This window comes from Eubalaena glacialis, chromosome 13 (assembly GCF_028564815.1).
Source record: "Eubalaena glacialis isolate mEubGla1 chromosome 13, mEubGla1.1.hap2.+ XY, whole genome shotgun sequence".
In the NCBI taxonomy this organism is placed as follows: Eukaryota; Metazoa; Chordata; class Mammalia; order Artiodactyla; family Balaenidae; genus Eubalaena; species Eubalaena glacialis.
The window spans coordinates 59,623,777-59,648,273 of record NC_083728.1 but is presented as its reverse complement, the minus strand read 5'-3'; the positions used below and the strand labels follow the sequence as shown (position 1 = coordinate 59,648,273).

At 54.1% G+C, this 24,497-nt stretch overlaps 3 protein-coding genes across 11 annotated transcripts in view; 2 read left to right on the top strand and 1 right to left on the bottom strand.

Moving 5' to 3' along the window:
• Window positions 1-15: 15 nt before the first annotated feature.
• Window positions 16-9,353, top strand: ZNF500 (zinc finger protein 500). 4 transcript variants are annotated; one of them, XM_061208162.1, is made up of 7 exons: window positions 16-207; window positions 873-1,370; window positions 2,970-3,153; window positions 3,357-3,424; window positions 4,423-4,531; window positions 6,432-6,545; window positions 7,562-9,353. In XM_061208162.1, exons 2-7 carry the CDS (start codon window positions 969-971, stop codon window positions 8,185-8,187), a joined length of 1,503 nt encoding a protein of 500 aa, XP_061064145.1. In that variant the 5' UTR covers window positions 16-207; window positions 873-968; the 3' UTR covers window positions 8,188-9,353. The 4 variants fall into 4 exon arrangements, with proteins under 4 accessions (XP_061064145.1, XP_061064144.1, XP_061064147.1 ...); XM_061208161.1 differs by having other exon boundaries at window positions 4,420-4,531; XM_061208164.1 differs by lacking the exon at window positions 6,432-6,545.
• A 1,831-nt stretch (window positions 9,354-11,184) lies between these two features.
• On the bottom strand, window positions 11,185-22,857 carry DNAAF8 (dynein axonemal assembly factor 8). 5 transcript variants are annotated; one of them, XM_061209412.1, is made up of 10 exons: window positions 22,744-22,857; window positions 21,789-21,983; window positions 20,481-20,622; window positions 19,876-20,004; window positions 17,224-17,730; window positions 15,509-15,626; window positions 13,986-14,127; window positions 12,971-13,099; window positions 12,400-12,516; window positions 11,185-11,576 (listed from the first exon to the last, which is right to left on the bottom strand). In XM_061209412.1, the coding sequence occupies exons 3-10, from the start codon at window positions 20,586-20,588 to the stop codon at window positions 11,294-11,296; spliced, it is 1,533 nt and encodes a 510-aa protein (XP_061065395.1). In that variant the 5' UTR covers window positions 20,589-20,622; window positions 21,789-21,983; window positions 22,744-22,857; the 3' UTR covers window positions 11,185-11,293. The 5 variants fall into 5 exon arrangements, with proteins under 5 accessions (XP_061065395.1, XP_061065394.1, XP_061065396.1 ...); XM_061209411.1 differs by lacking the exon at window positions 22,744-22,857 and adding an exon at window positions 22,111-22,253; XM_061209413.1 differs by lacking the exon at window positions 21,789-21,983 and having other exon boundaries at window positions 22,744-22,777.
• ANKS3 (ankyrin repeat and sterile alpha motif domain containing 3) overlaps window positions 22,583-24,497 on the top strand; it is a 28,611-nt gene continuing 26,696 nt past the window's right edge. Inside the window, exon 1 of one of the 2 annotated variants that reach the window (XM_061209410.1) lies at window positions 22,583-22,703. The gene's annotated coding sequence lies outside the window, so the exon portion shown is untranslated. The remainder of the gene's footprint in view (window positions 22,704-24,497) is intronic. The other variant, XM_061209409.1, reaches the window with a different exon arrangement.

Genomic DNA, 24,497 nt, shown 5'->3' with positions numbered 1-24,497 from the left:
GCTTCTCGTGGGACGCCCACGCGGCCTCGTTCTCGAGCTCGACGCCGGCTCAGCCAGTGGTCGCCGCTGACTGTCCCGGGTCTGCGTTCTAAGGGTTTTGGTTCTCGCTTCTGGCGCGCCGAGCCCTCCACGTCCGTTGTCCCGCTCCCGTCCCAACCCGCCGCTCCGGGCCTGCCCCGAACCCCCCCACGAGTCTCAGCGCTGCTGGTGAGTGCGGGCGCGGGCGCAGGGTCCCAGCTCGAGCTTCTTTCCGCGGCCCTCGCCCGCCGGAGCCTAGTTTGTGCCCGGCCTCGGTCACCGCTCTCCCTCCAGCTGAGGGGACGAGACGGGAGAGCAGCCCAGCCGGGGAATCCTGACCCTCACAAGACCCTGGAGTTGGAGAGGCCTTGGTGACCATCCATTCGGTGGGGCCCGCGGATGGGCTTCAGGCTCCCGAAGCCCGAAATCGGGGGTCAGATTGGGACAGAATCTGCGTCCTCCTGGGCAGAGGGGGCTCTGGTTCTCATCATATTTCCAAACGGACCTCATCCGAAAATGGCCAATTGTAATATTGAAAACTCAGCGTTTCTAGAACTCTGACCGCGTTCCAGGCACTGTGCTAAAATAAACTATTTTCCCGTTTAGTTCTCTCAGCAACCTGTGTGTAGGTGGTGTCACCATTTCTTCTTTCACGTGAGGAACTGAGGGCCAGAGATTAAGTACCTCTCCTGGGAATTAGAGGGTTAGTAGCAAAGACAGTTTGATTTACTTTAACCGTTTCTTTCTGCCAGTGAGGGCACGTTGGCCTTGGGGCTAGGGCAGGGCCTTATGGGTTTCAGACGCTTATCCAGCCCCAGTGCTGCACCCTGCATGACTTTATTGTCTCTCCACAGAGCCCTGAAAACATCTTCCCCAGTGTCTGGCCAGAGGTATAGGGAGAGACAGGTGTGAGCTCCAGGCCAGAGAAGGAGCAAGGCCCACCAGGAGCAATGGCGACCTCTCCCGGCTTCCAGCACCCGCCACCCCTGGAGCAGGATGAGATCCTGATCGTGAAGGTGGAAGAGGACTGCTGCTGGGAAGAGGAGCCCTCCCTGGAGATTGAAGACCCTAGCCCTGAGACCTTCCGCCAGCTCTTCCGGCTCTTCTGCTACCAGGAGGTGGCCGGACCTCGGGAGGCCCTGAGCCGCCTCTGGGAGCTCTGCTGCCGCTGGCTGCGGCCTGAGCTGCGCACCAAGGAGCAGATCCTGGAGCTGCTGGTGCTGGAGCAGTTCCTGACGGTGCTGCCAGGGGAGATCCAGGCCCGGGTGCGGGAGCAGCAGCCAGAGAGCGGTGAGGAGGCCGTGGTCCTCGTGGAAGGGCTGCAGCGGGAGCCCAGGAAACAAAGGCAGCGGGTGAGGTGGGGGGCATTTTAGCCCTGAGGTGAGAAAACGGGGCCCTGCTGCTGAGGTCTGTGTTTGTAGTTTCCTTGGGCTCCGGAGCCGTGGCCAGCCTCGGTCACTGGGAGTACCTGGGGCTGGCCAGACACTGAATTGAAGAAGGCAACTGCAGAGTGTTTCTCAACGTTCACCAGTGTGTGTCCACCCGTTGATTAACCACTGTAGCCCCGCTAGCCCTTTCTAAGCTGTGTGGATTGGTTTGTTAACAGCATTCCAATGTAGGCCAGACACAGGTTTTGATGGGAGAGAGTTTGGAGACCTTCTAAGGCAGGACCTTGGGAGTTGAAGAGATCCCCAAAGAAGGAGAAGCACTGGGAAGAAAGACCAGGTGCTGGTGGGTGCCCTGGTTAGAGCCCGCAGGTGTTCCTCAATCTCTCTGGGGCTGCGCCATCCAATATAGTAGCTACTAGCCATGTGTGTTTTTTTAAATTAAAATTAAATAAAATTTAAAGTGTAGTTCTTAAGTCACACTGACCACATTCCAAAGGCTCAGTCATCACACATGGCCAGTGGCTACTCCCTGGACAAAGACAGTGCAGGTATGGGGCACTTCCATCATTCTACAGAGAGCGCCACTCTAGAGCAAACTCAGCTCCTTCTAACCACATCTGGGGAGTGCGAAGTCTCTTACAGATTTCTCCTGCTTGGGTCAGATTAATTCCTACTGATTAGATATTTGGCAAATTCTGCAGGTCACCTTTCTCCCTGTGGCAGTGTCACTGGCCACACAGTGCTGTTCTTTTGCATCTGGCAGGATAGACCCCCCCCCCAACACCCCCCCCCAAAAAAAAACCCAAAAAACTTGACCATAAGGTGAGTTGAGTGCATTAAGCACATCCTGCCTTCGTGGTGGTCAACAAGAACCCAGGAGCCCTTCTCAGCCCTGCCAGCCTTGGCGTTTGGGGTTCCCGTCATGGCTTTCCTCTGTCACTGGGCACCCTGTAACCTCCGGGGACTGTCACCTCTCAGAGGTGTGGAATTTTGAGCCTGAGACAGGGTCCCTGGTGCTGGTTTCAGTTCCCCAGGGATGTATCTTGTCCCTAGTACTGTTACAGACGTCAGTAAACTCTGAGACTAAGTTTTTCTGATTCACCTTCACTGGAATTAGGAAATAGATGATTCCAGAGGGTTTGTAGATGATTTCAAAAAATGTAGCAAGTGCAGTAACTCATGCTTCCAAAATGAGACCTGATTTGGGGCCCTTCTGGCCTAGGTCTTTCAGGAGCACTAAGGAAGGAAGGGTGAGAGTGTGACGGTGACAGCAACACAGTGTGATGGGGAGAGACCGCAGAGTCTCAGGAGTGGAGTAGGCCTCCCTTTCCCCAGGTTGGGAGCCTGACCTCTTCCTGGGTCACATGCCTTCTCCCTGGGGTCTCACTGGAGGGAGGTGCTTGGATGGTCGCAGAGGCCATCAGACATGACGAGGTGGCCCAGTGGTAAGGCAGAGCCTGGCAACAGGGTGGCCAGGGTGCCCGAGACAGGAGGGATGGGGAACCCTGTGGGTTTCCTCCTGACCTTCTGGGAGCTAGTGGGCAGGTCTCTGTCTGTATGCAGGATCCGGAGGTACTCCCTGATGACGCACTGGCCCACGGGACAGGGGAGTGGTTCTTGAAATGCCAGGTGGAGGCCCAGCCAGCAGAGCTGTCTCTGGAGGAAGGGGCTCAGCACTCCAGCCAGCAGCCCGCAGCCCAGCTGAGCCACAGACCAAAAAGAGGCCCCCAGCTCTGGCCAAAGACGGGTGAGTAGCTGCCCCTCTTGAGGAAAGAGACACCCTGCACTGGGGAAGGGAAGGGAAAGGAAAGGAGTGTGGCAGGGGGTCAGGCTTGTGTGCCTGTGGGGTGGGCAGGCTCCCGGCCAGGTGAGTGTTGATGGGGAGCAGCTGGACGTGTCCAGCCTTCGCCTCCATGTGCACGGGTGGGTGACTCTGTGCTCTTTCCCCAGGCCCAGCGGCCTCCCAGTGTCAGGAGACGGCGGCACTGGCCACATCCTTCCTTTCAGCCTGGTCCCAGGTGAGTGGCATTCCTGATCTGCAGCATCCCCGTGTGTCCAGTGCCCTTGTTACGGGGACACTTCTCTTGCGTGGTCAGGTCTGTGGGTTTCCAAGACGGATCTTCACCTCCTGGGAAATCCTCCCTGTTCTCAGATGCCACCTGAGTATTAGGTGTGCTCTGGAGGATCCTGGAGTCTCAATGGTGAGTTAAGGCAGTCACTTCAAACCCAGCTGTATGTTAAAATCTCCTGGCATCTGGGTAAAAATAGATTTTTCCCCCAGCCCTGGCCTGGAAGCAGAGTCTCCTTTGCTTGTTTGTTTCAACTGCAGCTTTATTGAGATATAATGCACTTACCATACAATTCTTCTATTTAAAGTATACAGTGTTTAATATATTTACAGAGTTGTGCAGTCATCACCATAATCAAATCAATTTTAGAACATTTTCATCACCTCTCCAAAATACCCCACACCCATTAGCAGTCACTCCCTCCTCCCCCTCCCTCAGCCCCCTGGCAGTCACCAGTCTTTCTGTCTCTGTGGATTTGCCTCTTCTGGATATTGTTTTCTTGGGTGTTAATCGTGCTCCCAGGTCAGTCTGGTGCTAGATTTGGGAACCACTGGCCTAGAGGCATCCTGAAGTCCCCAGGTCACCCCATTTGGGTCCTGGGGCTGGCTTGAGCTGAGGCAGGGCATGCTAACTCGTGTCCTCAAGGAGCGTGGGCCCCAGTGGCTGAGATCTCAGCAGATCCAGCTGTTCCACACAGCACATCTGTCCACACAGTCTCTGGCCTTGCAGCAGTTGGGGCAGAGCTTGGTGGTGACAGTGTCTTCCCAAAGAGCAGGATCCAGCTGTGTCTGAGCCAAGCTTGGAAGGAAGGGGTGGATATCAACATACGGAAAGGGAAAGGTTGGGGAGGGGAAGAAGTGGGGGGAGGTAAGCAGGACCTGCCATCATCACACAAGTGGAGGGGACGGGTGAGCCCACCAGGCTCTGAGTGAGCTGCGTTCCAGCAGGTGCCGGTGACCTTGGAGGACGTGGCCGTGTACCTGTCCCAGGAGGAGTGGGGGTGCTTGGACCTGGCTCAGCAGGACCACAGCTGCGACATGCTGCTGGAGGATGAGGGTATGTGCAGGGAGACCCTGGCTGTTGTCTGTCAGACACTGGCTTGTGTCTCTGATGTGGGCGAGTGTCAGGGAGGGTGGCTGCTTCTCTCAGGCTGGCTGTGGTGTGTGCTGGCCTCCAGGACCCGAGGCCCAGGCCACCTCCCTGCTCAGCACCTTCCCTGGCTCCCCCCGCCTACAGGAGCCGCTCCAGCAGGTCTCAAACTTTAGTGGCCAGAGGAATCACCGGGCAGCATATTAAAAATAGGAACTTGTGGGCCTTGTGCCCAGGGGTTGCTTTAGTGAGCCGGGGGCATTCCCTGGTGAGTCCTAGCGCTGGGCAGCCCTGCACTGCCAAGGTTGCTAGTGTCCCATCAGTGGTCCATCTGCAGCGGGGGCAGTGTGGCTGCTTGCCCACATCCCAGGCAGATGCCCAGAGCTGTCCTGAGTTCCTTCTTTCACTCCTTTACCCACACGGTTGTCCAGTGTCAGTTCAGCCTTTGTGCCGTCCTTGGCCCCCGTGGGCAGAGCTGCTCTTGGCAAGGCCCTGCCTGTCTACGGCCTCTCCTCACCACCCCACACTGTCCCTTCTCAGCTCATCCTGCCACTTTTGACAGCTGTTCACTCCCTGAAATGTTTTTTAAAGGAGTTGAGATCCTGCTTTGTATCAGTTGGGGTTCTCCAGAGGAAAAGAACCATTAGGTTATGTGTGTGTAGAGAGAGATTTATTTTAAGGAATTGGCTCTCACAGTTGTGGAGGCTAGCAAGTCTGAAATCCATACAGTAAGCCAGTCGGCTGGAAACCCAGGCAGGATTTCTAGGCTGCCGTCTCAAGGCAGAATTCCTTCTTCAGGAAACCTCAAGTTTTCTCTTAAGGCCTTCAACTGATTTGGTGGGGCCCACCCCCCAGCGTGGAGGGTAATCTGCTCTCTTTACAGTCACCTGATTGTAGATGTTAATTACATCTACAAAATAACCTCCACAGCAACATCTAGACTGGTATTTAGGGAATTCCCTGGCGGTCCAGTGGTTAGGACTCTGTGCTTTCACTGCTGAGGGTGTGGGTTTGATCCCTGGTCAGGGAACTAAGATCTGGGAAGCCGTGCAGCGCGGTCAAAAAATAAAGATAAAAAATTGATTGAGGACTTCCCTGGTGGTGCAGTGGTTAAGAATCCGCCTGCCAATGCAGGGGACACAGGTTTGAGCCCTGGTCCGGGAAGATCCCACATGCCGCGGAGCAACTAAGCCCGTATGCGGCACAACTACTGAGCCTGCGCTCTAGAGCCCGTGCTCTGGAACAAGAGAAGCCACCACAGTGAGAAGCCCACGCACCGCAATGAAGAGTAGCCCCTGCTCTCTGCAACTAGAGAAAGCCCGCTCACAGCAATGAAGACCCAATGCAGCCAAAAAAAGAAAAAAAAAAAAATGTGACTGGTATTTAACCAAACAACAACACTGTAGCCTAGCCAGGTTGGCACAGAAAATTAATGATCACATACTTTCTTTTACATCTTCATTTATTCCAAACTAAGTGTCTGTAGAACAAATGAAGATGAAACCTTTCTATTGCCACGAATACTGGCTTGCTGTGTGCACTGTTCCTGTCCCACTGCTCTGTGCTCTGTCCTGCTGTGTGTTGTAACTCTTGGCTACTTATCTCTGTTGTGATGAAATTCTGACCCCTCGGGGCATCTGGTTTCCCTCCCAGAGCCGGGGAGAGCCTTGGGCCCTGTTTTTCCTCACTTCCTCTCTCTCTGAGGAAGCAGTCTGCACAGAAGTAGAGCGCCCCCCACCTCTGTTGAGGCATGGAGTTTTCCCCGCAGGTTCTCCGGATGCCCCTTTGCCCTCATGAGGAGGAGGTTGCAGTCCTGTGTTCTGTCCCGGCCACACTCACACCCTCTCTTCTCTTTCCCCATGAGCAGGACTCCCCGCTCCTGGGCCCTGTCTGACTGCCCAGGAGGGGCCAGGGCAAGGCCTGCGGGACCCAGCTTGTGCAGCCTCGGGGCTGAGGGAAGTCTCTGGCAGTGCTGGCTCAGGTGAGGGGGTCTGGGAGGAGACGGATGTCCCAGATGAGATTCTCCCCTCTCCTGGGCTTAGCCTCGGCGACTGTGTTTGTGGAGTTCAAGCTCAAGGGCTTAAAGCAAGGGTTGGCAGATTTTTTCTGAAAAGGGCCAGATAGTAAATAGTTCAGGTTTTATGGACCGTATGGTCTCCCTGGTGATGCCTCAGCTCTGCTGTCCTGGCACAAAAGCAGCCACAAAAGCAGTCATAGTATGAAAAGACACGGGCGTGGCCATGAAACTTCATTTACAAAGGCAGGCTCACCCTCCCTGAAGGAAAGGTGAGGGAGACAGGTGGCTTTAAGAAAGGTTTGGGGCTCGAGCAGCAAGAGAGTCCTACCACCTTGAGCTGGGACATGGCGCTGCACGCAGGCAACATAGGGAAGCTGGTCCCGAGGGAGACACGAGGGGCTGGGCATGGGGTCCTCAGGACGCCCTGAGTGTCACCCAGCCAGCGGCACTCACTCTCTTGGGCCTACACCTGGGGTGGAATTGCTCAGTCACGTGGTCACTCTGTGACCGTTGGAGGAACTGCCAGACTCAGTTCCTTTGTAAAAACTTTTACCAAAGGCCAGGGGGGTGGTACCATCCTGTCTCAGTTGTACAGATGAGGTGGATGTGAGCTCGAGCCCATGCCTGGCTTCCTGGACAAGCCAGTGTGGAGGCAGGAGGGGGTTGCATGGGGGTGTGGGGTGGACAGCACCTCGGCAGGGACAGTTCCCGGCGCTGGGAGGGCCTGTCCTTCCCCCATCAGGTCAGTGGGCCTCAGTGTCCTCGTGTAAATGGGACTGTCACAGTACCACCTCACGGCCTTGTAAGTCTGCCCGTGGTTCTAGTTCCCAGAATCAGGCTCTGACTGATGCATCCTGCGGAGGGTGTGGAGGGGGAATTTGAAGGCACTTCTCTGTGTCAGGGGCCGCCCCACCCTGCCTCCCCTTTTCCCTCTCCCCCTCCCCGTGGAGCCCTCAGCGACTGTGCTTTCTCTGTCTCAGAGCTTGGGAGGCAGTTGGAGGATGGAGAGTATGCCAGGGCGGACGCGTCGATGAGAACACGTTGGGGCCAGGTGCTCCCGGGTCCGGGTCAGGGGCCCGGTCCGACCAGACCCCAGCGGCCTCCGGACAGAGGGGGGCCCCTTGGGGTCCGGAAGCCGCACACGTGCCCCGAGTGCGGCAAGGCCTTTAGTAAGACGTCCCACCTGACCAAGCACCAGCGCACGCACACCGGGGAGCGACCCTACCAGTGCCAGGTATGCGGGAAGCGCTTCGGCGACCGCTCCAACTGCAGCACGCACCAGCGGGTGCACACAGGCGAGAAGCCCTACGCCTGCGCCCAGTGCGGGAAGCGCTTCAGCCAGAGCTCCAGCCTGGTCATCCACCGCAGGACACACACCGGGGAGCGGCCCTACGCCTGCACCGAGTGCGGGAAGCGCTTCAACAACAGCTCGCACTTCAGCGCGCACCGCAGGACGCACACGGGCGAGAAGCCCCACACCTGCCCGGCCTGTGGCAGGGGCTTCCGCCGGGGTACCGACCTCCGCAAGCACCAGCGCACGCACGGCGGGGAGCAGCCGCTTCACAGACCCCAGAGGCTCCAGGACGCCCCCGGGGCCCAAGCCTGACGATTCGGGAAGCTGCCAGAGTCGTTTCTGTTCCGGAGCCAGAGACTCTGGTCTTCAGGCATCTTCAGACTCCGTTTGTTCCCATAGGCCTCAGCATGAGGACACGCGGTGGGACATTTGGGGGGCCCAGGCCGAGGGAGGAAGCTGGGCCCTGCAGGTGTATATTAGGGTCTGGGGCAGCCACACAAAGGACCACAGCAGCAGGGCCGCTTACAGCAGCAGGAATTCTCTCACAGTTCAGGAGGCCAAAGTCTAAAATCAGGGTGTCTGCAAGGCTGGCTCCTTCCTGCAGCTCTGATGGAGGATCTGTCCCAGGGCGCTCCTGGCTCCTGGCGCTGCCAGCTGTCCTTGGCGCACCTGGGCTCGTGGCCACGTCACTCTGCCTCGCCTCCCCACGGCCTCTTCCGTGTGTGTCTCCATGTGTCGTCTCCTCTTGTAAGGATGCAGTCATTGGATTTAACTAGTAACATCTGCAGAGACCTTGTTTCCAAGTAAGGTCACCTTTTGAGATTCTGGATATGAATTTGGGGGGACACTTTTCTGCCCACTTTGGGGGAAGCCTCAATGGCTGTGGGCTCTTGCAGCTTTATGTACCCCAGCCTTACCTGGGCTTGGTCTCCTGCCTTCCCCCCGAACCTTGCTGTACTTTAAAAATGTAGCCTGTTGGGGGGGGTTTCCAGTATCACAGTGGTTGTGGGTCACCTTCGCAGAGCCACGGCTGTTCTGTAGGATGGATGGCTGGTGCGGGAATGCTTCCCCGAGATCCCATCTTTCAACCTCCCCCAGCCCATCAGGAAGTCCCCAGGGTAGAGTGCCAGGGCTGCCTTTGTTCCGTCCCAAGTGGCCGTGTCCCAGGACGCAGGCCGGCCTTGGTTGCCCCACTTTGAATTTCTGAGGTGGATGTGCCTCTCTGATCTGTTCACATCCATGGTCTCATAGTAGCTGAGGGGAGCAGTAAGAGGCCTTGTTGGCTTTAGTCATTAGTAAAGTTGTGGGGCAGCTCTGAAACCACTGGGTTCTGGAATGTTCCATCCAATTGCTAGACATATTTTTACTTTTCCACACAACCCAGGTTCCGGGGTGTGTGACCTGCTCTTCTCTGTTCCCTTAATAAACGACATCAGTCCTTCTGGCCCCTGTGCTCTGTTCTGTGTATTCTCTGGAGAATGGGGCCGCCCAGTTTAGGGATGGTTTTTAACCTTGCGGGGCACGTACTATCCAGCCAGATCCAGCCAGGCCAGTGTCACCAACCACCCACCTGCCCCTCACAGGCTCACTTCTCTCACATCCAGGCTGGTGCTGGAGGTGGCTGCCTTCTGCCACCTGAGAGCTGGGCCCATCCAATGCCTGTTCCCTGACATTCTCTCTCACAGTCCTGTAACAGGACTTCATGATTCTCCTGCTCTAGATGGAAACTGAGACCCGAGAGCTTGAAGCACCTTGTCCAGGTGGCAGGACCAGCTTTCAACCCAGGTCCGAGCTCCCACCACCTCATCCTCCTGGCCTTCCTTGATAGACAGTAATTCGCAGAGTTGAACTTGGAACTAAGAGTTTATTTACTGTCACTGTTGGGGAAACATTCTGAGTGAACCTACCGCCATTAAAAGGGGTAGAGAGTGGGGGAAATGGAATTTAAAAAATAGCCTTTGTTCTTGAGGGCTAGTGGCTGCAGTGGAGGCTGTGTGCCATGTTCAGACTGCCTGCCCAGTGGCTGAGTCCTGACCATGCTGTGTGCACCCTGGAGTGGAGGGTGGGGGGCCTGCGCCGGGGGAGAGGATCTGGGGGTCCCAGGTGATGGTAGTCTGGCCACAGTCCCTGCTGGAGAGGCCTCCCCGGGGCCTCCCGTGACCTTGGTGGAAGCCGTCTCACATCTGGCTTGTAATGAAAATGTCCCTGTGGGGAATGGGGGCTGCTGGTAAGGCCCCCGTGGCCAGATCAAGTAGAGTCTGTGGCCCCTATCCTGGCTGCACGTGGCTGGCTGAGGCTGGGCAGGGCCTGTCTTACCTGGTGCAGGGCTGGATGGGAAGAGGCCCTTGCCCACCCTCAGTGCATAGCAGCCGGCGGTGACCCCAGCTGAATGCTGGAACATGTGCCCAAATGCCAAGGACCCTGCTGGGCTGCCTGATCCCATGGCCTGGGGAGCCCGAGGTGATTGCTTTGTTCTTCCCATTGGCAGACAGGGCAGATGGGCGCTGAGACTCTGAGACCTTGGAAACAAGTTGGAGAGAGAACAGAGGTGCTGCAGATGAGGGCTTCAGCCTGTTGGGAGCAGGTGGGCTGAGAACAACAGTTATGGAAGGACTCTGAACATCGGGGCCGGGGGTGGGAGGTCGGAGGGATAATTCTAGGAAAGTAGACGGCAGAGCCGCCTGCGGCCCCCAGCTCTTGCTGGTTGTCCACGGAGACAGTTTCAGGTGTCAGAACATTCACATTCTATCTATATTTAAAAGTCCATCCACCTTTACTTTGGAAGGACCCTAAAACATATACCTACATGCCTTTGTGTCTTGGCTGAAGAAAAAAAAGCAAATTTCAATCTGCCCCTCTATCAAAAAGTCCAGTTGGTCCGTGTGTGTGTGTGGTGGTGTGTTAATTTAGGAACACAAAAGAGCAAACATCCAGGACTCAGAAAATGAAGCTAAATTTTTCAAGACCTTTTCAATCCTGAAATTCTCTAAAGGAGTTTTACTTCAGTTTTGTGGTTAAAAAGAAATAATAATAACAGATGCACATTAAAGAGAAAAAAACGCAGAAATGGAAAAAGGTGAAAAAGCCTCGAAGTCCCACTATCAGAACAAAACCGTTGTCTTCGTGGTGTTTCCTTCTGGTCCATTTTCAGAGGATTTGGGGCCATTTGGTTTGTCATGCTACACGTACAAGTTTGCACTGGCATCTTTGCTCTCAGTGCATGAAGATGTTCTGACTGAATTCTAGCAGAGGGCTGGCAGCAGATCCTCAGTTGGAGGGTCCCTGTGCTGCAAAGGCACATTCTGATGGAGACGGGGGAGCGAGGGGACCACCAGGGCCTCGGGTGTCGATGGAAAGTCAGATTATCCATTTATTCACCTCAGATTATTCACCTTTTCAGATCTGTTACCAGAGGCATCTACAATTGGCCTGGAGGAGGCACCAGGGCCTCCCTGGCTGTCCCTGGCCCAAGAGAGTCCCCCAGGGCCCTGGGACTTCCTCCTGGGGGTCTGGCCTGGGCACTCTGTCTCTCAGCCCAGAGTGTTACATGTTGCTTCCCCCCGGAGCTGGATCCAGCCGTATCTCCAGGGGCCTGAGCCTTCTGGCTTCCGGGACCCTCGCCAGCTGGCAGCTTGGGCTGAGCCAATGCCTTCCGAAAGGCCCGGAGCTGTTGGAGGAGCTGACTCTTCCCCGTGCAGTCCCTGTGACACAAGAGAAGCAACCTCCATCAGCACCCAGTGGAGCCAACCTCCCAATACTTTGCCACCGAAACAGGACACAAACAGAGGAAAACCAGAGTGCTTCTGGAGCGTGTGCCTGGCTCTCAAGACACTAAAAAGTCAGGATTGCGGCCTTCCGGCCCTCGCCGATTGACAGAGCGTGTCAGCATGTTAAAGGCTTCTGGGAGGAAACCTGTGTGACACTTCTCAACCCAAGTTTGTTTCCCTCTTTAATCCTATAATGCCTAGCTACATGCCACATTGGGGAAAAGCTGCATTAGACTCTGACATTCCCAAAGGATAGGATCTTCAGGCTCTGTAATTCCAAAAACAATGGAGACTGCCAGAGCATATAATGCGAACTCACCCCACGACCACGGGGTGGCCTCCGCATGTCAGAGACCTGAACCTTCCCTGAATTTGACATTTCACTTAATTGACTCAAGCCTTTCATTTCTGGCTGACAGCCATCACTTTATTCCATCCCTTCACTTTCTCTTCACTTTTATTGCCATCACTAGTAGAGAGCAAATCAAGTTGGGGGGCAATTTTTCAGAAAGAAAACGTAATCCCTTCTCAAGACTGAGCTAAGCATCCTTGGGGATGTCTGGAGAACAGGCCAGGCCAGACGTTGCTGGGCTACCCTGCCCGCCTCCCAGACCCGCCCCCCAGACCCGCTCACACCCTCCTGTGCTAGCCCTGTGGGTGCCAGACAGCTGAAAGCACCGATGTTAACATGCGGGCCGGGGCTTGCTGCTGAGGCCGAGGTGAGCATCTCAGGCGGCGAGAGCCCCCTTGTGGTTACCATAGCCTGGCTGGGCCCTGCTGGTCTCGCTGAGCTGCTGTCTCCTCTTCCCCCTCCTCCTCGCTGTCAGAGGAGCTGGAGCTGCAGCTGGAGTGGGAGCTGGAGCTGGAGCTGGAGCTGCAGTTGCGGGGACAGGAAAGGTGGGTTCCTCTGGACATAACCAGTCCACTCCAGGCGTGGTTCCCACCAGGGACTTGGAGCACCCAGGTCTCCCTGGTGACCCAGGGCAGGAGGATGGGCAGGCCAGCCAAAGCCCAGCCAGCCAAAACCAAAGGGCCACTGCAAGTGGTGGAGGGATGCAGCCAGGGCCAGGTATCCCAGCCTAGGCTAAGTCTGCTTAGGACTCCGGCAGGAAAAGATAACCCTTGGCCCCAGCTTCCTCCCAACCTGTGGGGAGAGCCTTCTGCTGGGACCCAGTGGGACTGTGGGCCAAGCTCAGTTCTTGGCTAAAAGCACTTCTCAAGTGAGCAGTGCCCCCAGGACCCGCCTGTCCAAGTCCCCCTTCCTCCTGAGGCCAATGTGGCAACCCGAAGCAGCAGGTTTGCGGCAGGGCTGTCACTGCTCCCTGTACCTTTCCGAGGGCCCCTGGTCTGATGGCTTTGTCGGCCGCAGGTCAATGAAGACGGTGGGAGGCTCCGCTGGGCTCCTTAGCCTCGTGTCCATGGCCAGCGCCTGGAAGCCCAGCTCCTTGGAAGCGCATCTGGGGTGAGAGGAGTGGGGTGGCTGAGTCACTTCCCGGTGATCACTGTGTGACCTGTGCAGGGCGGCTTCCTGCCACCAGCTGGGTGCCCCCGTGCAGGACACTGAGGCAGGTCCTGAGAACAACCCTCAAGATTTAGGCCAGCGCTGTCCAATAGAACTTGCCACGATGATTAATTGTGCTGTATCTGCACTTTCCAGTATGGCAGACACTTGCCAGAAGTAGCTATTTAAATTTACATTTAAGCTAATTTAAATTAGAAATTCAGCTCCTCAGCTGCACTAGCCACACGTAGCCAGTGGCCACTGACTGGACAGTGCAGTGTCCTTTCTACTGGACACGGGTTGTCAGGGACAGACGCCCACTCCAACTAGCTCGGGCGAGAAAGGGAATTACAGGCTTTCAGATTCCTAAAAAGGGTGGACAACCAGAGTGTGGGAAAAGTCGGGGTACAGCTGGGCCTTAAGGGACCCCAGGGCCCTGTCCCCACCTCTGCCTACCCCATACCCCAGCTTCAGCCTTTCTCACCACAGCTGGCCTGGCTGGGGTCAGATGCCCAGGGCTGGCCCAATCAATGGTGGCCAGAGGGGCAGGGTCCTCCTCCGGGGAGGCCGTGTGGATGGTGAAAGGAGGATTCCCATGGGGTGGGGAAAGAGCAGGTGCTTTGGGGCTTGAGTCCCAGCTCTGCCACTTATGTCCTGGGCAAGGCAACCTCTCTAAGCCTCAGTTTCCCTGTTTGTAAAATGGGGGTAATGGTAGCACCTACCTGATCATATTCTTGAGATGAAAGAGAAATACACATCAAGTGTCCCACCCATAAATCAAGGCCCAATAAATGCTGAGAGAAGCCAGTTCTAGAGAGGACAGGGGCCATGCGTGGTCCCACCTGCTTCCGGCCTCCTGCGGCTTGATGTCCTGGGGCGTGTCAGAAGGCACCCTCCAGGCAGAGGAAAAGGCTCTGGACTGCGTGGCACACAGGAGGGTGAGTTGTTCCATGAGCCTGTCCTGGGTGCTCGGCTTGGCATGGTCTGTGGGGAGGGGGTAGGCAGCTTAGTGGGGATGCAGCCGCCTTTGACTCACAGCAGCCTGAGCCTCAGGACCCCTCGTGTGGACATGCCTGGGCTTGTGCTCGGAGAAGGGCTGGGGGCCAGCAGAGGCCCAGCCCACCCTCTGCTGCTCAGAGCTTTTGTGTCGCCCCCCTCCAGCTCAGCAGGGCGAGGGGCGCTGTCTTCTTGAGCAGGGAGCCGTGTGTGAGCACGGGAAGGGAAGCAGGGGTGACGTCCTGTTAACCGTGCAGTCCACGTTCTCACTCCGGTCCCACTTGTCAGAGGAAACCATCAATGACAGTTCTGCGTATTTGCTTTGCTTTTTGTTTTTAAATAGCAACAGGATCATCCTCTATAGACTTTTTTTTTTTACTGAATATATTTTACATTTTTCTGTGTTGAGAGAAATGAATAGACAGATAGATTCCATTTGTTGAGCTGCAGAGAATTCTCTGGTTGACTGATTAGCTAGACTCCTTCTGAATATTGAATGTGGTTTGTTTCCAGTTTTTCACAAGTATGAACAATGTTGCAATGAACATCTGTGTGGGTGTGTTTAGGACAGACTTTAGAAGTGGAATGAATAGCTTAATTAAAGGCTTATGTGCCTTTAAATGGAGAACAGATTGTGCCAAAAGGGGGCACCAACTACAGCCCCCCAGCCCTGCCCCACCTTGTAGGAGAGTGAGTTTCTCCATATCCTGCTCTAAGGGGTTAAATTCCAAACAAAACCCTTTTTAAAATAGCACCAGGGGCCCTTGGCCACAAAGGAGCCTTTGCTCTGGAACCGGAGGCCAGAACCCCTGCAGTTCCTTTGCCTCAGACCTGCCTCCACTCACCTTTGTGGGCCAGAGTGGCCGGGAGAGGACAGGGAACTTTTTTACGAAACTGCCCAGAGCAAGGCCACAAGTGCAATGAAGGAATCATCCCTGGCTTTGTTTGGTAAACGTGGAGGCAGTGGAAACAGGATTCTGTTTAGGAGCGGGCTGAAGGGGTACCAAATGCAGGATTACTTTGCTCCCAGAAAGAAAGAGACGCAGGTCTGAGGAGGTGGGGGAGAAGAAAAGGCAGGGACCCTGTCTGAAGGGCTTCCTCTCGTATCCCCAAGGCCTGGTCCACCCCGGGAACATAGCAGGCAGTCACATATGTAATGGATGAATGAATGTCAGTGAGTGAATGGATGGGTGGATAAAGTCTCGCATCCTGGGTGTGCAGGACAGCGAGGGCCGAGCAGTGGAGAGGCGCAGCAGATGTGGCGAGCTGCTGGGCTGACTGTGCCCAGCCCACTGCCCTATTTTATTGGGAGGCCCTGGAAGGCGCCACTTGTGGGGATGCACTTGGGCCCTAGCGCTCAAGTTCAGACCTCGGCCCTGGAGGCGGTCCGCTGCCCACCATGCGGCTCCAGAAGCGCCATCTCCCGGGTCCTCTTCTCGCCCTGTCAGACTCTGAAGGACTTGATCCAAATCCCACTCTTCAAGTTGCTGAAATAATTAAAGTGGTGATTATGAGGCTGCTGTGGGGTGCCAGGGACAGGAGCACCAGATTTTACAGCTGCCGTGACCCACACAGGCAGTCCTGGGATGTCTTGGGCAGAAACCAGGGCTGAGATGAGGCAGCTCACTCACCCACCCCCACTCACCCACCCCGTGTGGGTTGCAGAATGAGCTGCCTCCGTGAAGGCTGGTGAGGCCGCCCACCTTCCTATGCAATACTTTTATTTCTGGCACAAAGACGTTGTCTGACTTGGAGGAAACTCAGTGTCATATTAAAACTATTTAGGTTCATGCAGGTTTAGAATGTTGGGAGGTTAAAACGTTTTGCTCTTTTAAGAAACAGATTGTTCCAGGCAGGTGCTAGGACTGGAGGGCTTGGAAGAGGGGTGTGGAGGCGGTGGTGTGATGAGGGGGGAAGACGTTAATCAGGAATTACTGTGTCTTGTGTATGGCCTTGCAGCTCCTTGGACCCCATAGGGGAATGAAGATAAAGGGGTTCAAGGAAAGAATGGAATTGATAGGATGGAATTGGTGAAAGTGACCTCCATGTACACCTTGATGCCAGTTTTCTCTAAGTTGTTAAGAAAATTTGTCAAGTAAGGCAAAAACGAGTTTTGTGATGTTTCAGTGTCATGTGGGAGCATCTTCCAAGGAGCCCATCTTTCTAGGGGAGGGCTGGTGTGCACAGTTGACCAGGGCTCACCTGTTGGACAACTTCGTAAAACTGAGAAGTGTGACGGTTTTCTTTTCCGTCCATTGGAGCAGCTAACCCCAAAGGTACCAGTTCTGTTGCCCTGTAGGTGCTGACCTATTGTACTTAATGTAGCAATTTAATCTCTGCGTTCCTTCCCCCCTCCCCACCCCACCATGTACAAAATCCCAGTTTCTCATAATCTCTTTGAACCAGCTTTGTCATCCTGCTGGTTCCCTCGTTAATGAGCTAAATACAGGGGCTCACCATTTGTATGAGAACAAGGGCTTGAACATTTTGAGGTTATGCTTTGTCAAATCTGTTACCTATCTCATATATCTTCATGATCATGCTAGGGATTAGTTTTTTTTTTTCTTTTTTTAAAGAAGGCTGGGGTCTCCTTGCTCTTCCTCGTTCACTTTAACTCTACCTGAGGATGGTCTGTCGGATAGGTAGGACTGCCTGCCTGATGGTGGGCCTGGTGCCATGGGCCTAAGGTTGTTGCTACAGACTGAGTCTCTTTGTCCCTCCAAATTCATGTGTTGAAATCCTAACTCCCAATGTGATGGTACTTGGAGGTGATTAAGTCATGAGGGTGGAACTCTCATGAATGGGATTAGTGCCCTTAAGAAGGAGACCCCAGAGAGCTCCCTCACCCCTTACAAATGAACCAGGAAGCATGCTCTCACCAGACACCAAATGTGATGGAGCCTTGACCTTGGACTTCCAGCCTCCAGACTGTGAAAAATGAATTTCTGTTGTTTAAGCCCCCCAGTCTATGGGATTTTTGTTACCGTGGCCCAAAGACACTAAGACAGGCGTAGTGGGCCAGCCCTCGAGTTGGCCTGGGGAGGACCATCGCCCCAGGGAAGGCTGGGCTAGGGGGACGCTTACGTGGAGGGAGAGCAAGGGCAGTCCCCCCTGGGGCCCCTCCGGCAGCGTTTCCGCAGCATCACAGGGCATCTCCTTCACTCCACTCAGGTCTTGGCAGGCTGGGTCCTGGGCATCCCAGGTGACTTTGTGAAGTATGTCTTTCTTGATCATCTTCCTTCTCTCCCTCTGGAGGGCTCTGCGGTTTGCAGAGTCTGAGCCTTCCTGGGCCCATGAGGCAGCGCCTGGGGGCTCTGTCTGCAGGCCTGCTTCCTGAGGGGAGAGAGTGGCCTCTCCCTGTGGCCCCTGGCAAGGACTCTGTGATGTACTGGTGTTGAAGGCTGTGCCCCCATTGTCATCCTGCCACGTGGGGGTCTCTGCAGGCATCCTGAGAAGAGAGCTGCTCTCATTACAGCTCTGCAAAGGCCTGCCAGGGGCCCTTCCTTCCAGAGAGGCTGACTTCTGGGGCTGGGGCCCAGCGTTCCACTCTCCCCAGGGTTCCCCGGCAGATTCCACAGGCACTACAGCTGGCTAGGGGGGAAACAAGCATCCTCGGTTAGCAGCCTCAAAACATACCTCGGGGAGCTTTTGCATGCGGTAAGATGTGTATAGAACATAAAATCTGCCATGTGAACCATTTTTAAATGTACAGTTCAGTGGCATTGAGTATATTCATAATGTTGTGCAGCCATCACCACTGGCTATTTACAAAGCTTTTTCATCACCCTGAACAGAAACTCTGTACCTCCCCTCCCCCAGCCCCTGGTAAACGCTCATCTACTTCTTGTCTCTGTGGGTTTGCCTGTTCAAGATATTTCATAGGCGTGGAATCATACAATATTTGTCTCTTGTGTCCTTCCATTTAGCTTAGTGTTTCCAAGGTTCACCCACGTTGCGGCATGTGTTAGAACTGCATTCCTTTTCATGGATGAATAATATTCTGTTGTATGGATGGTCCTCATTGTGTTTAACCATTCTGTCTGTTGATGGATACTCAGGTTGTTCCCCGCTTTTGACCATTGTGAACAGGCACACAGCAGTTAGAGGTGGACAAGATGAGACCCAGGCCCTTTGTCTCCAGAGTGAGCCCACGGCCTCAACCCCTGTGAGTTGGTATAGACTTTCCCATCCCAGGTTAAAAAATAATTGTCCAGAAGAGTTGCCGAGGTAATTGTAGAAATGAAGAAAACACAAAATAAAGTGACGTGGACATGGTTCCAACTGAACTAATCAGGGGACTTCGCAGCCCTGGCAATTCTCCTGTTTGAGGTTATTTCAGATATATTTCTAGGCATGGCTGAGGGCGTGGGTGATTTCTGTCATGGTGCTGGGAGGGGACACGCCCTGGCTCTGTAAGATGACCCTGTGTCAGTGCTTGCACTCAGAACTGCAGAGTCTCGGCATGTAACCACTCTGTCCAAATACCAAACTCCAGCATGGCTTCTGGCAGCGTAAGCCTGTGCCCCTAGGATTACCCCAGCGCCCCATTAAAATGCCTGCCTGAGAAAGCTCCATGCTGCCAGAATTTACTATTTGTTCTAGCCAACACCTGATGATAGGCCCCTGACCTCCCTTTCTTAGAGCACTTACTAAAAAGGGCTTATAATTGTGAATATGTGTCTCTTACAACCCAGAAGCATCTGTCACTGACCTGAGAGCCATTCCCTTGAAATGTACTCATCAGGAAGGACAGGGCCTCTGCCTCCCTTCTCTGTGGGAGGATAGCCTCCTGCCTCCCACACCTGCCAGGTAGCAGACACACCTGGCCTAATTGCAGCTTCACTGACCGGCTCTTTGTGATTTTTCACTTTTCTGACTCCACTGAGCCCTCCTCACCCCCTCCCTCAGTCTTCCTTTGAAACACCCGTCACCTCTGCACAAATCAGACGGAGCTCAGCTCTTTCCCCTGCTGTCAGTAGTTACCGAATAAAATCTCCTTCCACTGCTTTAACTAAGCATCAAGACATTAACTTTAGATTTAAGAGTTCTTGGTCTTACCTGGGACCCTGGGAAATGGGGAGACAAGAGGATGGAAAATTCCCTCTGAGATTTGGCAATGACCGCAACTACGATACTTAATTACTGAGCGTTCTGTGGCATTTGCTAATTGTTTTCTGTATTCATCTCACCTCCCCAGCGAGGGGCACCTCTTACCTCTGAATCCCCACTGTTGCCCTTATTCAATCAACAGATGTTTAGGGAGGGCAGGATTTTGTGAGAAGCCGGATAGTGCTGAAGCCAGCTGGGTTAAGGGAGGCATTTATGACAACAAATTGTGACAATGGTCAGACAGCTCAGGTGGAAATAGGACAGCTGGGAGGTGTGTGTGTGTGTGTGTGTGTGTGTGTGTGTGTGTGTGTGGTGAGGGGTCAAAGGTAAGAGCAGGGGGGAAAATCAGATAGAAAATCTAGTCCCCACCCCCAGCTCTAAGTGTTCTGGGCTCCTGGGAGCATGACTTGCACAAGGCCATTAGATATTTGGTGTCTGAACTCCTTGGGTTATACCTGGAGAAAGGCTTGGGTGTGCAGAGATGCTATACTAGGGGCTTTAACCTCTTTAGACCCACATTGCTGTTAGAGTCTAGCGAGGGCCATGGACACCCAGACCCACACCCACACCCTATTGTGCTTAAAGGGTCCTGGCTTCGTGGATCCCTGGATCCTGCATTCCACAGACCTCAGGAGGAGACCCAGAGGAAGTGACCCAGGCCCCGTCAGGGTCTTCGGCCAGTTCTTCTGACAAGTCTGGAATCAGGGCGGTTTGATTTCGCTGGAAGATGATCAGCTCCTCTTCCTCACAGTTTGACTGCGGACAAATGAGAGTTCTCTGGATTATATGGCAGCAGGCAGGGCCAGGTGCGCCTCAGCTTCCACCCACCCTCCCTGCCCCTCTGCTCTCCAGCTGTCTGGGAAGACCAGTTCTCTTCCGAAGGGACTCGCCATGGCTGGTTCCTGCCGCTGACTTAGAAATGGGCTTGGCAGCACCACCTGGTGAAGGTGAGATCCAGGGCGCCCAGTTCTGCACGTACCTGCCACTCCTAAGACTTTGCGTACAGCAGGTGCTCACTTAGTGCCTGGCACTGAATGAACAGAGCAGTGAGGTGACAGCTGAAAGAGCAGAGTCTGGCCCTCCTCGTCCTCTGCAACAGGGAACCTTGGCGCTTCACTTACATGACATTGAGCTGATAAGCTCCAAAGCAGTCCTTGGTCAGCATCATGTTTGTCACGGGAAGAAAGTGCATTGGGGGCCTAGGAAGATGTAGGAAGAAGGTGCTCGCTTACCGAGGAGGAATCTGAGTCCAGAGATGGGAGCTGCTCCTTGACGGCCTCAAGGATGGCATCCCAGGGATTGGGCAGTAAGGGCCCCACATCTTTGTCATGGGATGCCATGGGATGCTTCTCAGCGTGCCATCATCCAAGGAACCTTGCAGAGGACATGGAGTGAGGTGAGAGGGTCCAGGAGCAAAGGGTCAAGAGCTCAGGGGGCTGCCTTTTCAAAGCATAGACCATCCCTTGCCTTGGGGGATGAAAACAGATTGGGAGACCACCCACCCCTTCTCCCTTCTAGTCTGCAGGTTCCTGTTACTGAGGGCCAGGCACTGTGCCCTGCATTGTGTGTGTGTGTGTGTGTGTGTGCAAGTGTGTATGTGTGTGTAGTGCAGTATGGAGCCTGCAGATGTATGTACATAGTGATATTTTATGATAATATATAGATATATGTATTGATATATAATATATGTACTTGATGTGTAGGTATATGGATGGTATACAGAATGATACATGTGTATGACATACAGATATTTGTAAACTATGTATATCCCATACAACAAGCACTATTATTATCTACATTTTATAGGCTCAGAGAGGTTATATCATTAGTAAAGACAAAGAATTTGTATCAAAGTCAGAGGGGATTTCAAGCCCCACTACTCTTTACTGCCCCCTTACAAAGGAACAGACTAGAGACATTTTGGAGTCCCGCGGACACTTTTTTTGGAGTTGACACTCAACCCCTTATACCCAGGCACTTAGGCAACACGTCCCAGAGTCTAACAGAAGGCCCAGTCCCTCAGGGGTCAAGGGGGCTTAGAAATGTGGGGCGATGGTACTTCAGAGCCAGTGTCTGGAGAATACTTGCAGCCTGAGAGGCCTCTGTAACCATAAAATGGGAAAAGAACACTCCTGCCCCAGCCCTGGTTCCCATCAGGAAAGCAGCAGGTGAGTGGGGGCTTCTTACTTCTTCTTTGCTCACAGGAGTGGGGTTAGGAGCGTGGTGCACCTGACCTGGGAACAGCAGAGTGGGGACATATCTGGTATATACATCACGGGATGTTCTCCGGCTGCAGGGCAGATCAGAGGGCAACAGAATCACCCGGGTGAAGGGGACTACCAGAGACTCTAAGTTCTCCAGGAGGACAAGGCAATAGGGGAGGAAAAGGCATTACAGGCTGCGGGAAGAGCACGTAAGAGCTCAGAGGAGTGAAAAGTGCCCAACATGTGGGGGAAGAAGTTTTCAGTTGCTGGAATATACGGTGCAAACGGACAAGATCGTGAAGGGTCCTGAACGCCACGTTGAGGAGCTTGGCTCACCCAGCAGACGAGGTTTACGCTAAACGCTGCACGAAACAGCAGGTCCCCCCGAATCCTGACTGGCTCCACGTCCGTTTCTTGGCTGCAGCCCGTTAGCTCCTCCCAAACCTCCGACCCCGACACCCTCCTGCCGCCGGTCAGCCGGTTGTTATGACAACTAGACGCCAAAGTCCTCCCGGGTCAGGCTTTTAAATTCTAAAGGTCGGAAACAGGAAACCCATCATGCGTCCTCCCACCGATCCCCAGCTCGTTTCCCCAGCCCCCACCCCGTCCAACTCCCAACATTTATCTCCGCAGCTGCGGCAAGCCCGAGGCCGTTCACCTCGGCCTCAGCCTCCCCTCCTGGCGCGGTCCCGACAGGGATATAAACAGGCTCCAGCGCGTCCCTCCGGTCGTGTTCTCCCCTTTGGGCCGCGGCGCAATTACTGAGGCTATCGCCGCCTTCGGAATCCCCTCTCAGCAGAGTCTTACATTACTGGACTGCCAACTCCTTCCCACCCCCCGCTCTTCTTTCGGGACTTGGCGCGTCCTGTCTCTCCTGAAACACGATTGGTTTCCCTGGCCAGAGGCGGGGCGGGGTAGGGCGAATCCCCCTGCTCATTGGCTTCCGCCGACGTCACACAGCGAGCCGGGCGAGCTGACCGGAAGGTCCGGGTGCGGGACGGACGAATTCCACAGCGCCCGGGGGACCCGCGAGCGTCCCGGCGTGCTCCGCGCCTCTCGCAACCACTTCCGGGGCGGGAGCGGGGCCGCTGGGTCGGCGCGCTGTGGCGGCGGCCGGCGCGGAGAGACCGCGGACGGGCGCGGCCGAGGGAGCGCGGCGGCAAGGGGGCAGGGGTAGGCGGCGGCGGCGGCAGCGGCAGCGGCAGCCCCAGGGCAGCCCCAGGGCTGCCCGCGGCCCGAGGCCCAGCTCAGGTAGGCTCCGCGGCGGCCCTGCCCCGCCTGCTGTCCTCACCTGCTGCGCACTCTCGGGGCGTCCCTGCAGTGCCGCTGGCTCGCCGCTTGAGTTTATGACTCCGAGCGTCCGCTTTGCCGCTGGGGAGCGGGGACGATAAAGCCACGTGCGGTGTAGGGTTACTGGGAGGAGATGTCAGTGCTTGGGTAGTTCCCTAGGTTACCCTCCCCAGGGCCTGAGAACGAGGTTGGGCTACCCCGGGCCAGCGGAAGGCCCACGCCCCGGGGCGGGACGCGGTGCCCTCCGGCTTTCACAGACCTTCTCCCTGTGGATGCCAGGGTCAGCAGCAACGTCATTTTTTTTTGTTATTGTTGTTAATTTTTGTTTGTTTGTTTTTTGTTTTGCTTTAAAAGTAACGAATACTTAGCATTTTACAGAAGGGACAGAACACAAAGGTAAAAGGAAAATCAAAGGGTTGCGTTCCTAGTGCTACTTCCTGGAAATAAATCCTGGAAGCGATATGCAAAAGATTTTCTACAAGTATACGTGACGTACCTGTGAGTACAATTTTGTTCGTAAGGAATACCCCATCATCCTAGAGCATCTGGCGTGCGGCAGGGTGATAAAGGAAGTAATAGTATTGGGTTGGCCAAAACGTTCTTTCGGGTTTTAAGTAAAAATAAAGACACATTTTTCATTTTCACCAAGAACTTTATTGAACAACGTATTCACTGTTTCATTCTACTACCTTCTGCCATTTTTCAGGTAGCTTCATAATTCCATCTTCCCAAAACTTTTTATCTTTTGAGCAAAGAACTGTTCCAGATGCCTTTTAGTCTTCCAGGGAATTGAAATTTTTTCCCATTATGAGAATTTTGTAAAGACTGAAATAAATAGAAATCTGAAGATGCGATGTCTGGTGAATATGGTGGATGAATCAGAACTTCCTAGCCAAGCTGTAACAGTTTTTGCCTGGTCATCAGAGAAACGAATTGTCATGTGGTATCCTGATAGAAGATTATGCGTTTTCTGTTGACTGATTCTAGACGCTTTCATAGAGTGCTGCTTTCAGTTGGTCTAGTTGGGAGCAGAGCTTGTAGGAATTAATCGTTTGGTTTTCCAGAAGGAGCTCATAATAGAGGACTCCCTTCCAATCCCACCATATACACAACATCACCTTCTTTGGATGAAGACCGGCCTTTGGTGTGGTTGGTGGTGGTTCATTTCGCTTGCCTCACGATCTCTTCTGTTCCACATTATTGTACAGTGTCCACTTTTCATCGCCTGTCACAATTTGTTTTTTTTTTATTTTGTAAAAATATGTATTTTTGGCTGCATCAGGTCTTAGTTGCGGCATGTGGGATCTTTCGTTGTGGCACGTGGGCTCTCTAGTTGCGTCATGCGGGCTCTTTAGTTGTGGTGCATGGGCTTAGTTGCCCTGTGCGGCATGTGGGATCTTAGTTCCCCGACCAGGGATGGAACCTGCGTCTCCGGCATTGGAAGGCAGATTCTCAACCACTGGACCACCAGGGAAGTCCCCACAATTTGTTTTAAAAATGGAACGTTTTAGTTATGTTTTAGTAGAGAATCACATGTGGAAATACAGTCAAGAAGGTTTTTTTCACTTAACTTATGTGGAACCCAAACATCAAAGCAATTAACATAACCAAGCTGGTGCAAATGATTTTCAGTGCTTGATTTGGATATTTTGAGTATGTCGGCTATCTCCCACGTGGTATAACATTGATCATTCTCAATTAATGTCTTGATTTGATCACCATCAACTTCAACTGGTTTACCTGACCTTGGAGCAT